We start from the raw sequence: 16,905 nt of genomic DNA, 5'->3' as shown, positions 1-16,905 counted from the left end.
TTGTCCATTTTGTTGGCTCATAGTAGTCTCGTATGGTCCTTTGTATTTCTGTGGTGTCGGTTGTAACTTCTCCTTTTTCATTTCTGATTTTATTAATTTGAGTCTTCTCCCTGTCTTTCTTGATGAGTCTGGCTAAAGGTTTATCAATTTTGTTTATCTTTTCATAGAACCACCTTTTAGTTTCATTGATCTTTTCCATTTTTTTTTCTAAAAAATAATGAAAATTTAAAAGTACGCAGGCAGGGCTTCCCTGGTGGCGCAGTGGATAAGAATCTGCCTGCCAATGCAGGGGACACAGGTTCTATCCCTGGTCTGGGAAGATCCCACATGCCATGGCGCAGCTAAGCCCGTGAGCCACAACTACTGAGCCCGCACGCCACAACTACTGAAGCCCACGTGCCTAAAGCCTGTGCTCTGCAACAAGAGAAGCCACCGCAATGAGAAGCCCGCACACCGCAATGAAGAGTAGCCCCCACTCGCCGCAACTAGAGAAACCCCGCGCGCAGCAACGAAGACCCAACGCAGCCAAAATAAATACATTTTTTTAAAAAATTTAAAAAAAAAAGTATGCAGGCAATATGGAGAATAATATAACATAATAAACACTCATGAACCCACCATCCTACTTTAACAAATCTTAAAATTCTGTCATATTTGGTACAGATATTTTAAGAAACAAAACTATGAAGATATTATATTTTTTAAATCCACTGTATACCCCTGCCTATCCTTGTTTTTTCTTTTTTGAGGTCTTCAACTGTGAATTTTTCATTTCAGGTACTTACTTTTTATTTAAGTTAAAGGACTTGAGACTCATGTCTTCTGATGATTCAGCAGGAAAAAAAACCAAAAAGGAATTATATTCACTCAGTCATTAAACAAATATTTATTGTGCCTTCTATTTGCCAAGTATTGTACTACATATGTATTTATATAGTATATTCTTATTTTTTGTAGTGTTCTATTCTCACACCATTTTGTTTCAGGCTGTATATCCAAAGTGAGAAGCAAAGAACATTTTCCTCTGTAATGTGGGCTGTTTTCCAATATCTCTTACAAATTTTTTTCTTAATACCTTAAAGCTTTGAGGGCAAATCTTGTTCTACTCTTAGCTGTGGATTTTCATTAACATTTTCCTTCTATGGGTTTGGCTCTTGCTGTGTCACTGGGGCGGGTGGGGTGTTTTGACATATTTATTGAGTTGTCAGTTGACCACACCTTTCCTTTTCTTTCATATGATTAAGCAGTTATTGCCTGTAACTCCTATCTGGTTTCTCTAGTTCAATATGATGACTTCGGAGTGCAGTCCTCTCCCTGGTCCTTGTTTTCTTGCTTTCACGGTGAGTGGGTTATACCTTTCTTAAAAAATAACAGCTTTGGGACGAAGTGAGAGAGTGGCATGGACACATATACAGTACCAAATGTAAAACAGATAGCTAGTGGGAAGCAGCCGCATAGCACAGGGAGATCAGCTCGGTGCTTTGTGACCACCTAGAGGGGTGGGATAGGGAGGGTGGGAGGGAGACGCAAAAGGGAGGAGGTATGGGGATATATGTACACATATAGCTGATTCACTTTGTTATACAGCAGAAACTAACACACCATTGTAAAGCATTATACTCCAATAAAGATGTTAAAAAAAAAAATAACAGCTTTATTGGAATATAATTACATACCATAAAATTCATCCTTTAGTATATTCAGAGTTGTGCAACCATCACCACTATCTGATTTTATAATATTTTCAGCACCTCAAAGAGAAATAATATACCTATTAACTGTGACTCCCCATTCTCCTCTGTCCCTGGAAACCCCTACATTACTTCCTTTCTCCATGGACTAACCTATTCTGGACATTTCATATAAACAGGGCCATACATCTCTGGTTTTTTAAACTTAGTATAATGTTTTCAAGGTTCATCCATGTTGCAGCATATATCAGTACTTCATTTTTATGGCTAAATAATATTCCATTGTATGGATAATGCCACATTTTGATTATCCATTCACCAATTGATGAGTATTTGGTTATATCTACTTTTTGCCTATTATAAATAATGCCACTGTGAGCATTCAGGTACAAGTTTTTGTGTGGACATATTTTCATTTCTCCTGAGTATATACCTATGAGTAGAAGTGCTGTGTTATAGGGTAGCTCTACAGTTAACCTTCTGAGGACTGCCAAACTGTTTCCCAAAGTGGCTGTGCCATGTTACATTCTCACCAGCCGTGTATGAGGGCTGAAATTTCTCCATATCCTTGCAACATGTTATTGTCTATCTTTTTTACATTAGTCATCCTGGTATGTGTTAAGTGGTATCACACTGAGGTTTTAATTTACTTGTCCCTAATGACTAATAAGGTTGAACATCTTTTCGTGTTCATATTGGCCATTTGTATATCTTCTTTGGAGAATGTTCTTTTAAAAATTAGGCTAATTTTTTTTTTTTGAGTTTTCAGTTCTTTATATATTCAGCATACAAGTCCCTTACCAGATATATGATTTACGAATATTTTTTCACATTCTGAGAGTCGTCTTTTTACTTTCTTGATGATGTCCTGTGAAGCCCAAAAGTTCTTGATTTTGGTGAGGCCCAATTTATTTTTTCTTTTGTCACTTATACATTTTGGTATAAGCGACACTCTAAGAAACTATTGCCTAACACAAGTTCATAAGAGTTTAATCCTATTTAAGGATTAAACCTTTTAAATTTAATTCACTTTGAAGTTTTCTTTGAAGAGCTTTATAATTCTAGCTCTTACATTTAGATCTATGATCCATTTTGAGTTAATTCTTTCATACAGTATAAAGTGGGGTTCAGATTCTCTCTTTTGCAAAGACAATTCTTTCTCTATTGAATTATCTTGGCACTCTTGCCTAAGGTTATACATTTATTGTAGAATTTACCAAATTTTGCCTTGTTTTGTGGTAAACTGGGTCAGTCCCCCTCTGTCAGGCTAGGACAGGAAATATGTTTTGTTCATTGAAAATGAGAAAACCTATGTGAAAAGCACCTACCATGGGCCCCAGAGTAAATATTTCTTTCCTTCTTTTGAATCTCCCCACAGCACTTATTGTGGTATTTGTCATACAATAGTTACATAAGTGTTTGTTGAATGGAAAGTCAGCTTGAGCCTACACCTCGAAAGGGCACGGGTTCCTAAAGCTCTGATTGGATGGACATCCAGAACACTTTCAGCCCTTTTCAAACTCAGAAACTGAATAGTGGAGAATGACAGCTTTGTGAAATTGGGCTGCTATCAGCGTAGGGGCTTCCAAATGACTCCTCATCCTCTAAGGTAAGTGACAAATACCCAAACACTGAAAACAACCCTAAAGGTCCAGAACCTTTTTTTCTTTCTAGTTTAACTTCAAGTGGTCCGGATGTCTACTTATTTAACTGCTTATGCAGTAAAGTCTCACTTGTGAATTTGACCTCAATTCCACACAATCGATCGTGGTTCTTTTCTGCTTAAAAGCAGAAAGATTTTCTCTGGCAGCAACAAGCACTATTTAAAAGGTAAAGAGACAGCGCTCAGGTGTGCCTGGCGATTCTATTTTCAGTGACCCGTTTCTCCCTCTCTGTTTCTCTCTTACATGCTGAACATTAGGAGCCCTCACAAGCTTTCAAAAATAGAGCAAGAGGCTGAAGATAAAGTCCTGTTCATTCCATCGGGGAGTGTCCTATGGAGTCATGTCCAGGCAACGTCTCTGCCTGCATCTTGGATATCTTTTTCCGAGATGTGAGAATCTGCCCCTCTCTGTGCGAAAGTGTGTACGTGCGAGTACGAACCGAAGGTGTGTACTATACAGAGATACAGAATAACTTTCTTAGCCCATTCTTTTCAGCTTTAGGGAAGTGCTTCAAGTGACAGCTTCTGACTCCAGAGACACTGCTCTGTCACTTCACCAAATTGCCTTTCTGCAAATAATCAGGTCCCGGGCTCTTAAGGAAGAAGATGTACTTTTTTTATTATTAGACTTTATATTTTGGAGCAGTTCCAGTTCACAGCCAAACTGAGCTGAAGATTGAGATTTTCCAGGTCTTCCTGCCCCCACCCCTGCACAGCCTTCCCCATTATCAACACCCCCCCCCCAAACAGAGTGGTACATTTGTTACAACTGATGAATTTACACGGACATATCATAATCACCCAAAGTCTTTGCTTTACATTAGGGTTCACCCTCCCTGTTGTACTTTCTGTGGGATTGGACAAATGTGTAATGACATGTATCCACTATTATAGTATCATACAGAGTCGATTCACTGCCTTAAAAATCCTCTGGGCTCTGCCCAGAGGCTCGATTTGAAAGGGCGAAAAGAGAGGGAAAGAAAAAAGCCTGCAACTGCGAAGGCGCTACCAAACTCCAAGCCGGGTTTGTTCCCAAGTTCAGAGGCTCCAGCTGCCCCAGCTCTCCAAGTCCGGCTACCAGCAGGTTCCTCCTCCTTTGGTTTAAGTGTCAAGCAAATGGGTTTCCTGTTAACACCGGAATACTGTGAAAGGGCAGGAAGAGGCCAGGCCGCCTCCTCTTTCCCCCCTTCCTATCCGGTTTATTTATTTTGTACACGTTTGTTTTGGTGGAGCGGGTGGTTGCAGCGCGTGCGGCTCTGAGGCGGCCTCGGCGGCCGGTAACCCCTCCCCGAGGAGGCGAGGCCCGGCCAGACCCCGCCCGATCCCGGCTCCAGCTCTGCGGGGCGGACACCGGAGAGAGGAAGGGGGAAGAGAGTGGGAGAGGCAGAGCCGGGAGAAGGAGGTCGCTGGGGCGCGCGAGGAGGCGGGGAAACCTGCTCGGCCCGCGCCCGGCCGCTCCTTCGCGGGCTGCAGGTGGAGCCGCGGAGGTAGCCGCTTCCGCCGCCGCCGCCTCCTCCTCCTCCCCGGGGCCTCCTCCCAGGCCCGGAGGCTGGTGGCGCGGGACGCCCGGAGCTGGCGGCCGGCGCGCGGGGCCCGCAGCTCGTCGATGGCTGAAGGCCGGCGGCGGGAGGACGAGGACGAAGAGCTGCACGAGCGCCGGGAGCTCGGGGGCCCGCGCCGCGCCCGGGGCCGTGCGCTGTCGGGCCAGTCGGCAGCAGGTGAGGGGCGCGGGCAGCGCGACGGGGGACCGGGGCAACGGGGACCCAGGGCTGGGCGTCCCGGGGCCGCGCAGGTCCTGCCCCGGACGCCGGCGGCTCCCTCGCCCGCCCGGAGGGGACTGGCACCTTTAACTCTAGGAGGCGAACGGGAGGGAGAGTGGTTTTTTTATCCCTATCCTCACTTTGGGGCCGAGCCCGAGGAAATTCAAACCTGTCTCTACCTGCTAGTGGCCCTGGAGCCGAAACTACAAAATTTGCATGCAGACTAAATCCAGGAGCTGCTGGCTTGGAACTTGTGGCCCGGGTGGTTACTTATCTCTGGATGAGTCAGAGGCCAGTGGAGAATGCCCCCTCCCGATAGGTTTGCCTCCGCTGTCGCAACCGGGTCGAACCACATGCGAATCGTCCAGTCGGGTTTCGGTGCCTCTTGAACTTCGGACCTGTGACTGTCCTCCCAACCCCCAGCCGCCCGAGTTCACCTATTTTCTATAGGACTTGCTTTAGAGTTACTTGGTGACCCCCAGCCCCACCCCCCCCAAGCCCAGAATATAGCCTTCCAAAAGGCGATTCATTTGGACTGATCATTTCTGGGCCTGTAACTTGTGTTTTGGGGGTGCGCAAAGGCGGCGCGGATCAATAGTTTGGCGCAGAAGTGGAAGAGTGAATAAGTGTAGATCCGCACCTCTTCCCTCTTTCCGGGGCAGCTTTTCAATTAAACAGAATAGAGAGGACATTCTTTGGTCTTTGGTTCCAACTGGATAAGCCAGGTATCCGAAAACAAGAGGGAAGAACAAACCTAGGGAGGTGACAACAAAAGGGAGATAAGGCCGTGAGAAAGGTTCAGATGTGAACATTCATTAACGCCCCTTTAGAAAGTGGAATATCGTGAACATTCCACCCAGCCATGGAGCAGCTATTCTATGTGGCTCCCTTAACCTAAGAGAAAGTTGAAGGATTAAAAGAAGATAATGGGTCTGTGGGGAACAGCTGGAGGGTAGAAAATGGGATGAAAGGAAAGAGTTTGAGTGGAACAGGAAGAAATAGTCAATCTTGGAGCCTTAAAAATAATTCATTTTGCCCATTACTCTTTTCATCAAAATGGGGCATTTGACTAACCACACGAACACCAGCCATCTTGAAGATAACTGATAGTTTTGTTCAGTATAAACCCAGACCTAATGAAATAATGGGTAATTGCTGGATATGAGTAAATAATTCTTGCAAGAATACAATGAAAAAACTTTACAAAGATGTTCCGCTGTTAAATTACTGATCTGAACATGCCTTGGACTCCTCTTACCTTCAGCAAAAAGCTTCGCTTACGTACTGTGCAGAGCTGTACCCGAGGTCAGACTAGATATGATCCAGATAGATGTTTATCATTTAGTTGCAATATATGTATTTATTCCAAGGCTGGTGGAAATGGCATTTTTTAACTTGTTTTTCCCAGTTCCTTAATTTCCCAAGGCTACCAGAAGCTTTTCTAAGTTCCATGATAATATTTTGCTGATACGTGACACAGTGTCCTTTTTCACTCAGAAATTGGTGTTTTCAGTTTCTAACCATTTAGTGTACCCTGTCTCCACTAAGGGGTGAGGGGCAGAGATATTATGGAGTGGGCAGAGGGTTAAACTGGCCATTATTGGGCTTCTTTCTTTTGAGACACATTATTTAATAGTTTACATTTCTTTGCAAGCTGTGCTCCTCTTTCCCCTCATTAGTTCCCGTGTGTTTTTCAGACTCCATCGCATTCCTTACCAAGCTTGGGCATTTGTTAGTTACGTTTTGTGCTGGATGTTCTCTCTCCAAGTGAAAAAGTAGGAACTGACCCAGAGGCTTCATGTTTCTTCTTTTTAACATCTTTCTAATCTTTCACTTTTCCTGTTCTCATCCGCTCCCTCCTCCCTCCACCACCTCACAGTCTAAAGATTTTCCATTTTTCTTTGATCTCACAGAGGTTGACATCATAAAGTTAGGGTTTATGGACTTGAGGGAGTCTGTGAACTTCTCTCCATGCTAAATTTAGGTGTGGTTGTGGAAATGTGTTTTTTTACTTTACAATGTACATTCAGGAGAACGTATAAAACCTGTAAATCATAAAGTAAAACTCTTGTAACCTGTGCCCAAGTTGAGAAATAGAATATTATCATTTCTAAGCAAACTCTACTCTCTCCCAGTCATGGCTTCTTCCTTCCCCTTGAGGGAACCACTTTTATTCCCTTGCTTTTCTGTGCAGTTTTACCTGTACAGTTTTATCTGTGCATCCCTATACAATATTATTTAGTTTTGTTTATTTTACAACTTCTTACGAGTGGAATCATCCTGTAATTTTTCTTTAGTGTCATTCTTTTTTTCACTCCATATTAAGTTTGTAAGATTTATCCTTATTGTTACATGCAGCTGTAATTTCTTTTCTTTGTATTCTTATATCACACTTTTTGCTTATCATTTTTTATTGATTTGTTGGAGTTCTTTACTTGTGCAGGAATCTCAACTTCTGTCGGTTGCATGTGTTGCAAAATCTGCTCCACTCTGTGGTTTATTTAAAAAATGTTTGTTTGTGGTTTCTTTTGATGTGGACATCTGTAATTTTAACGTAGGTGTATTTATGAATCTTTTTCTTTATAATTAGTGTCCCTCCTCCCCTCACTGTCCCCCTGGTTAAGAATGCTTTCCCTACCCCAAGGTCATGAAGACATTCTCCTATATCTTCTGTATTGTCTCCTAAAGTTTTGTTAACTTTCTTTGTAGAGAGGTGCCATAGCGTTCATCAGACTCTCAAATGGGTCTGAGAACCTCTGACTGACCTACAACATTTTTATATTGTTTCTCCAAAGGGCAGGGAATACAAAATTCTAGGTCCTCCCTTAATCACCTGGAAGAATGGTAGGCACTTAATAGGGTTTAATAAATACTAAATACTAAATACTAAATAAATGTACTCTCTCTATATGTGTTGATGTGTTTATGGTAAACGCTGGAAGAACAGATATAACTTCTCCAATGTGTTTTGAGTAAAATAACTAATATCATCAGTATGAGGTCACAGAATAAAATTCTTTGTATTCTTTATGAACCAGTTGCTTCTTACGTGCTAGCGCCTGTGAGGGAGGTATTATTTTCTCCATTTTATAGTTGAAGTGAGTATGACTCCGTGCTCCCAATGCAGGGGGCCTGGGTTCGATCCCTGGTCAGGGAACTAGATCCCACATGTATGCTGCAACTAAGAAGCCCGCATGCCGCAACTAAAAGATCCTGCATGCCGCAACTAAAAGATCCTGCATGCCGCAACTACACATGCCGCAACTAAACATGCTGTAATGAAGATCCCACATGCCACAACTAAGACCTGGTGTGGCCAAAATAAATAAATACATATTTAAAAATAAATTAAAAAAAAAAAAAGATTGACGCTCAGAAATACTGAAGTGACTTGCTCAAGATCCCGCAGCTAGTAAATGGCAGGATGCGGACTTGAATCCCGGTCTGTTTGACCTGAAAGTCCATGTTTTTCCAAGCTATCCCACTGGCTGCTAATACAAGTCAATTGCTTTTAATGCTCCACACGTTTATACCTGCATGTTGCTTGTTATATTTTAGAAATACTTTATTACATTTATCTGGTGCTTTTCTGCTTAGGAGGGGCTTTCACAGCCTCATGGAACTTGATTGTTACAACGACCTGAGAGGGAAGACGGTACATTTTTATTATTCCCATTTTAAAGACGAGTAAATTGAGACTCAGAAGTGTTAAAAGACTTAATCTAAAAGAATACAGCTAGGTATAGCTGCACGTCAGTTACCTCTTTTGGGTGTTTCAAGTCATAAACTGTCGTTTCTTTAATTTGATTCATATAGCATGCTAGGTCATATGGCCCAGAGTTTGTGGCTCTGTCTAGTAAGTTGTGTAGTTTTGAAAACTGCATTAATTCTTCTGGGCCACCATCTTACAGTTTTTGTTATTAGAATTTCAAAGTTGTCTAATTTATTTTGAGGAAGTTATTTTAAGTCCCATAGAAACTATGGATATATATACACGTTGTTTAAAAATCCTGCACTCACCAACTTCTTTTAGAAGACCTGTCTAGTTATCCTGTCAACAAAATGTATGCAAAATGGTGTAGAAAATACAAGGAATACAAAGAAATATATAAAATAGGCTCCCTGCTTTTAAAGAACATGTCATAGAATTAAGGAAGGTAAGACTAATATACTTTAAAGAAATAAATAAGACTATAAAGTAGTCCATGGTGACTAGCAAGTGGAGTTTAGCATAAGAGAACCAGGCAGTCTTGGTTCATTTCTTGGCTTACCTCTTACTGTGTGACCTTGTGCAAGTTACCTAACCTCTCTGTGCATCCATTCTTTATTTGTAAAGTGGGAATATTAATAAAACCTATTGCATAGGGTTTGAGGATTAAGTGAATTAGTATATGTAATACCTTTAGAACATAGCTAGGCACATAGTGAATACTTCCTATAAAGTTATTAGCGTTTATTTATGTATATTTTTGTTAAAATATCTGACGCTTCGTTAAGTCTACATTTTTCTCCCTTTGGGAATAGTTATGGGGTTTCAGGTTGGCAGAGAAAAAGGAGGTAAAACTGCATCTTCACCATTTCTAATCAAATGTAGTTGCTTTGCTTTGGAGTTCATGCATCTTTTTGAAATATATCAATCTTACAAGACCCCGAAAGACTGAGACTAGTTCTTCATTCGACATTCCTTGCACCATACAAACTATTTTAACGTGGCTTGTCGTTGATGTTTACCCTTTCTTCATCATCACAAATGAAAAGCTCATTCTTTTTTTTTTTTTTTAATTTATCTATTTATTTACTTATTTATTTATGGCTGTGTTGGGTCTTCGTTTCTGTGCGAGGGCTCTCTCTAGTTGCGGCAAGCGGGGGCCACTCTTCATCGCGGTGCGCGGGCCTCTCACTGTCGCGGCCTCTCTTGTTGCGGAGCACAGGCTCCAGACGCACAGGCTCAGCAATTGTGGCTCACGGGCCTAGTCGCTCCGCGGCATGTGGGATCTTCCCAGACCAGGGCTCGAACCCGTGTCCCCTGCATTGGCAGGCAGATTCTCAACTACTGCGCCACCGGGGAAGCCCGAAAAGCTCATTCTTGTGACATAAGTATTTGTGTTCAAAGTGACTTCAACAAATGAAAGGTAAGTTAATGACTCTACATCCTGTTTTTAACCAGGGTGCATCCCTTCCTTTTTTTTTTTTTTCTTAACTTTGCCACTATTCATGCAGTGCTTCTATAAGGTCATTGGCATGTTACATTCTGGGGGCAACTATTTTCCCTCAGATCGTTTCAGCTTTACATTCAATGGTACTTAGAGTCTTATCCTCAGAACGTTTGGGTCTCTCTCAGTTGGCTTTAGCCTCCAGCAATTTATAGCATCTTTCTGAGCCTTAGTTTTTGCCTTATTAATTGAAAGGATGAGGCTTCCAACATTACATTTTATGATTCTAGGGGATGAGGAGGAAAATAGCTTCTGACTCGGTTTATAGAAGCCTGCCAGTGTGCGGGGTCCGACCTGGGGGGGCGGTTTCTCCGGGCTCCTTGTGATGAGGGAAAAGCCCAAGGTGCCACACTCGAGATGTCGCCTCACTGGGAAAAAGGCAGTCACGTTAGCTTAGTTGTGCCGCAGGTACCTGCCTTTCAAGATGGGCACTCCACTTCATCAGTGGAGAACATGGGATGTGTTCTGGGGGAGTTTATAATACTGAACATAGGTATGATGAAAATATTATCCGTTAAGTACAAGATGAAAATATATGTCTAGTAGCTTCAGAGCAAAGAGCAGGGTTAAGGTGGGGAGGAAGGAGGCCCGGCCCCCTCGTTTGTATGAAGGTTCAACATCCATTCCTGCCCCTCAGCAGCTGTAGGCCTCACCTTTAGGGACTCTAAGCTTGCCTTTGGGTGGGGATGGGTGCATGGCGGGGGAGGGGTGTACAGGCAGTAAATCATTGTTTTCTTTTCTTTTTTTAAATAAACTTTGTTTTTTTAGAATAGTTTTATAGATTTACAGAAAAATTGTTAAGATAGTACAGAGAGTTCCCGTCTACCTCACATCCAGGTTTCCCTGTTACTGACACCTCCTTAGTTTTTGCCTGATTTCTTCCTGCTCTGCAGGATCCCATCCAGGACACCACATCACATGTAGCTGTCGTGTCTCCTCAGGCTCCTCTTGGCTGTGATGGTTTCTCAGATTTTTCTTGTTCTTTCTTTCTTTTTTTTTTTTTTTAATTTATTTATTTATTTTTGGCTGTGTTGGGTCTTCGTTTCTGTGCGAGGGCTTTCTCTAGTTGTGGTGAGCGGGGGCCACTCTTCATCGCGGCGTGCAGGCCTCTCACTACCGCGGCCTCTCTTGTTGCGGAGCACAGGCTCCAGACGCGCAGGCTCAGTAGTTGTGGCTCACGGGCCCAGTTGCTCCGCAGCATATGGGATCTTCCCAGACCAGGGCTCGAACCCGTGTCCCCTGCATTGGCAGGCAGATTCTCAACCACTGCGCCACCAGGGAAGCCCGCAGATTTTTCTTGTTCTTGATGGCCTTGACTGTGTTGAGGAGTACTGGTCAGATATTTCGTAGAATGTTACTCTATGGGGAATTGTCTGATGTTTTTCTCATGTTTAGACTGGAGTTTTGGGTGTTTGGGAGGTAAAGTACCATTTTAACCACATATTAAGGGTATCATATTAACATCATTTATAACTGTTGATGTTGACTTTGATCTCCTTGCTGAGGGAGTGTTTTTCAGTTTTCTCTAGGCCAAGGTTACCACTCCCCGCCACCCCCCCATACTGTAGGGGGGCAGAATATCTACATAAATCTGTTAGAATTCTTCTGCACAGGAGATAGCATTCTTTTTTACTCTCACCTTAGTTTCTTCAGGTTCTCCAAACACGTGCCTTGGGATTGTGTTTAGACCCTGCCTTTTGGGGACTGTAAGCTCAATTCCTCCACCCCAGTTCTGTCCAGAATATCCCATGTGTGCTCTTGTCTGGCACTTACTTTCATAATTAGAAAGGAAAGGCATGAAATGCGTATCCAACTTGAGATGACCTGTGACTAAAACTCATTCACACTAGAGTATCAACAGGTACAATTTTGGAAATGGAGAGGAAGTTAGAGTATGAGAGGAATTTGGAAGAGCCCTGGATAATCAAACAATAATGAGTTAATATTTATTGTGTGCTAGGTCCCAGGTGGTATTCTAATTGTTTTACATGTATTTCCTTCACTTAGTCCTCATACCAATCTTATGAGATAGGTGCGATGATTTCCTTCAGTTTTGCAGATGAGAAACCGGAGGGGGTGTTTACCCAGAGGGGGTAAATAATCTAGTCAAGGTCACGTAGCTAGAAAGCTATGGAGTAGGATTCTGTGCAGACTCCTACCCAGTATTTATTCTCGTCTTCCTTGGTCAGTGGAACCCTATATTGCTGACTGTGGCAAGGTACCCACCTGTGAAACTGCTTCACCCAGCCTACTAATGAGAGGCAAGAAAAAGTTGTTGAGTGTGGTTTCTAGAAAAATTCTTTAAAGGGGACTCAACTGCACAGAATATCCTTTTGCCCTTATCACCTTTCATCCCCCGACCAGGGACAAGGGTGTGTAGCTCACAGCAGCCATCCTGGGTCATGAGGTTATCTTGAGGATGGAAGCCACGCACTGAGAATGGTGGGGCAGAAAAATGGATGGAATCTCAGTTTCCAGTGGTAATAGAGTCATCAGATGAGCTTTTGATTGTCTGCTCCTCCTTTATTTAAGAAAAAATAAACTCTGTCTTATTCAAGCCACTGTTCTCTTAGGTCTTTTAATTAGCAGCTGAATGCAATTCCTAACTGATAAAAGTTGTGACTTGATCATATTTCTCTCTCCTTACCACCAGGCTATTTTTGTTAACATGAGGTTACCTAGGTTCTTGTTGCTATTTTGTACTTTATTATAATGTGACCTTGGACAAATAACTTAAAGGCCCCTCCTTTTTTGCATCTTTTGAATGGGAATTATTCATTCTCTAAATACAAGTTTACTATGGGAAACATGCTTTTAAACGTCACGTTCTCATGTGTGATGTACATTTCTTGAAGAGGGTCATGGTCATACTTGGACAAGTTTAAGGGTATTGCAAAGGAAACCTATAGAATCTGAAAACAGTTTTCTGATTTTGTCATTTTGCCGAGTGCCAGGTCTGAATACCTCTCAGGGAACAAATAAATAGAAGCTGTGACAGGAGGTGATTTTGTCCCTGCTCTGATATGCTTACGAGCAGATTCTCAGTGGCACCACTGATGAGCCTATAACTCATGCCAGGGCTGCTGCGTAGGATTCAGAGTTTGTTTCCGATACGGCTGCCTTCAGTGTACCGGAGTGTTGTTTTCTGAAGATACATTAGTCAAGGAATCGCTATACTGGAAGAAAGCTAAATGCTTTTTCTGAGAGCCGCCCAAGAACAAGGCACAGAAGAAAACGTTTGCACATGTGGAGAATTCGTTTTTCTGGCGATAAATATCACCATTTCCAAAGAATCCTTTGAAACTAGTACAGAGGTGTTCACAAAAAACTGGAAGGCCCCTCACTCAGCATGGGGCCACCCATGTAAATGATCCTTTCTTGCTTTGTCACCACCCTTGTTTCTTTATTTCCTCACAAGGACTCCCCCTCAATACACACTAGCTCAGTGGAGATAACAGGCTATCTGGAGATTATAAGGTAGATTTGTGTCAGTCCGTTGAGGTATAACTCTTGCCAGTGGAAGGTATGGTTTGTAGGTGAAATTCATTTGAAATAAGGAGTTGTATTTCACGTTTTAAAAGGTGCAGGCTTGTGTTTGAATATTACTCTTAATTAGATGCTTAATAATGTGAAATGCCTAATATCACAAACATTTTATCTTTTATGCTGTTCTATTCCTGTTTCTCCTTTCTTCTTGAGGCATTCAACTTTAAAACGTGGTGTGGTATTTCTCACATTTCTGTAGCAATGAGACCTTTAAACAGTGCTTCTCAAACTTTAATGTGCCTACAAATCACCTGGGGATCTTGTAAAGACGCAGATCTTGATTTAGTAGGTTTGGGGTGGAGCCTGAGATTTTGCATTTCTAACAAGTTCCAGGTGATGCTGCGGATACTGGTCCCTGGACCACACTTTGAGTTACAAGGTACTCAATCACCTCTACCTTAGTGCCAGGGTTCTCAGTGCTGGCTGGGCATCAGAATTAACTGAGGAGTTTTTTAAAAGACCTATGCTCATGACCCCACCCTCAGATTTTCCTGATTAATTACTTTTGGAATAGTATCTATAGAACTGGATTTTGGGAGTTCTGTGTGAGGTGAGGCTCACTGGTTTAGTGTCCTATTAAAAAATGTGATGTTGAGTGGTTTCAGTGTGCTTTCTTGTAATTTGAACTGTAATATTTTTCCATCATAAGTAATTTATGTTGTGATGCCTTTTAGTCAAACAGAATAAATAAATGGAATCCACCATGCATTTTATACATGGATTTTATTCAGTCCCTCTGTTATCCATAGCCTAAGAAGACTCCACATAAAGAATGATGTAAGGACTTATCATTGAAGTAACTGGAAAGCAACGTATGTGGTAGTTAACGTTCTTTCAGATTGCAAGAAATAGAGGTCTGTTCTGCTAACCTCAGCTGTTGGGAGGTGGCTTATAAGGATACTCCAGTAAGTTGGAAGACAGGAAGTAGCCTTGGAAGTCATTTGGAAATAAGAGTAGCTCTAGGAAACTGACAGCAAATAGTTACCCCGGAGAACATTCCTTTGTAAGTTGGGAAGACTGTTATTCTTTACGTTACTAACACCACCATTTTGGTGACTCAGTTCACTTCTGTCTCCTTCCATGGCTTCTGAACTTACTGAATAATTGACTCTTGTTTTTCTTACAGTCAGCCTCCCTAAGAAAGAGACTCTAAGTAGGCTGGCCAGTCAGGGTCCTGCACAGAGTGCCCCTTTGGGGCAGGGGTCTCATGCTGGTTGATCTCAGAGGCTAATGACAAAGTACATAGTAGCCACCTTTTCAGGCCCATCCCTGGTCCCTTCTCCTGGAGGGGATGGTAGGGTCTTGTGGTACCCACCTGGCCACCTGCACACGAGAATTTGAGAATCGCCTGCAGCTGATTCTGTCAGATGGGACTCTGGGCTTGGGGGTGGGGGGTGTTCTGAGGTTTCTTAGAATGGAGAGAAGGTAAAATTGGCAGATTCCATGCGGACACTCTTTCAGTAATGAGTTCCACGAGGGAAGATTTATGTTGTTCATTGTTATAGCCCCATAACACAGAACGGTGCCTGGCACATATATTCAATACGTCTGTCAAATAGAATAGAATTTTTTTAATGATGTAATGTTGTCTTTATCGTTCGTTTGATTACATTTTATTCTAACCCGAATCCACGGGCAACTATGGAGAGTGAATTTCTGCTCTGCCCGTGGCTCACCGAAACAATATGCTCTGACGCGCCAGATCTTTTCTTGTTGCCTTTTTAGCAATGATGAACATTAGATGTTTGCCACTTGGTGCCATCAGTACGGCTGGCGTCAGGCTTTGGGCTGAGGGGCAGCAGATGGATGTCAAGTCCAGCGCTCGGAGTCCTTCCTAACGGCCTCCCTCTAGGGTAACCTTGGCCGCGGCTGTTTCTCCTCTGGGAGGCGAGCGGCCCCTCCCCGTACAAGGGCGCCGCCATGTTGGGTCCCAGCGCATCGGCTCTGAAAGGTCAAGTGTGGGTTTGGACGTTTGGCCAAGGAAAGGAGGCTACTTTTCAGGTAAAGAGGGAGACACTAGGAAGATGAGAGTCGCCGTTACTTACAGCAGCTGCTGCCTCTTGAAAAGCTCCAAACCCCCTATCTGTGCAGAATGGGCGGAGGGTGGCTGTTAAGGATGTTTTCGAGGAAGGATGGACCCGGCTGATCATGGATGGGGTGTAGGGCAGCGCAGCGAGCACCAAGTCCAAGGATGCTGACCTGCCCCGACTCGGGAAACGGAGCTTGCAGTTGGCACCTTCCCAGGAGAGAGGCAGTGATACCCACCATTGAGTACTAAGCCTTGATTGGAGCGCATTTGCTCTTCGTGTGAAATATCACGGCCAGTACCTACGTAGCTCTGGGAACAAGCCTTTCAGTAGCTCCTTGAGCTCAAGGATTCTGTAAACCTTGAAGAACGTAATTTGATAGTTATCACCTCATAGGTTTCCAATGAATGTTTAATGAAGGTGATGAAGAATTAGGGGTTTTAATCCCAATATTCTTCAATTCTTTGCTCTTTTAATTAAAAACTAGATTTCTTCCTCTTGCAGTGGGTTTTTTAAAAGTACCAACTCTTTAGCATGTCTGAACAAAACATTTTATTGATCACTCACCAATTTAGTGCTTAGCGTATGCCAGGAACTCATGTAATCCTTTAACAACACAGAAAGTCAGGTTGTTTTTAATAAGAACAACGAGGCAAAGAGAAAAAGAGCTGGGATTTGAAGCCCTGCAGTCTTTTTTCTCCTTTAATTTTTAAATTTACATACAGTAAAGGTGACTTCTTTTGGGTACGTAGTTCTGTGAGCTGTGACACACGTACAGATTCTTGTAACCACCCCCATAGTCAGAATACAGACAGTTTCATCACCTTGAAATTCCTGTGCTGCCCCTTGCAGTCATATCTTCTCTACACCATTTAACCCCTGATCTGTTCTATGTCTCTGTAGTTTTGCCTTTTCCAGAATATGATATAAATGGAATCATTTCACCCAGCACATTGTTGTGGAGGTTCATTCATGTTGTTAACTGCGTCAATAATTTGTTCCCTT

General features: G+C 42.7%; 1 protein-coding gene across 7 annotated transcripts in view; it reads left to right on the top strand.

The window, feature by feature from the left end:
- Positions 1-4,683: 4,683 nt before the first annotated feature.
- Positions 4,684-16,905, top strand: part of SH3D19 (SH3 domain containing 19) — a 179,475-nt gene continuing 167,253 nt past the window's right edge. For 4 of the 7 annotated variants that reach the window (XM_068542615.1, XM_068542613.1, XM_068542611.1 and 1 more), the window contains exon 1: positions 4,727-5,072. In XM_068542615.1, the coding sequence (XP_068398716.1) occupies positions 4,961-5,072 (112 nt within the window). In that variant the 5' untranslated portion in view covers positions 4,727-4,960. Of the gene's footprint in view, positions 5,073-16,905 lie in introns of all 7 variants that reach the window. The other 3 variants (XM_068542612.1, XM_068542620.1, XM_068542618.1) reach the window with 3 other exon arrangements.

This window comes from Eschrichtius robustus, chromosome 4, assembly GCF_028021215.1.
Source record: "Eschrichtius robustus isolate mEscRob2 chromosome 4, mEscRob2.pri, whole genome shotgun sequence".
In the NCBI taxonomy this organism is placed as follows: Eukaryota; Metazoa; Chordata; class Mammalia; order Artiodactyla; family Eschrichtiidae; genus Eschrichtius; species Eschrichtius robustus.
This window is presented reverse-complemented; position numbering and strand designations above follow the sequence as displayed.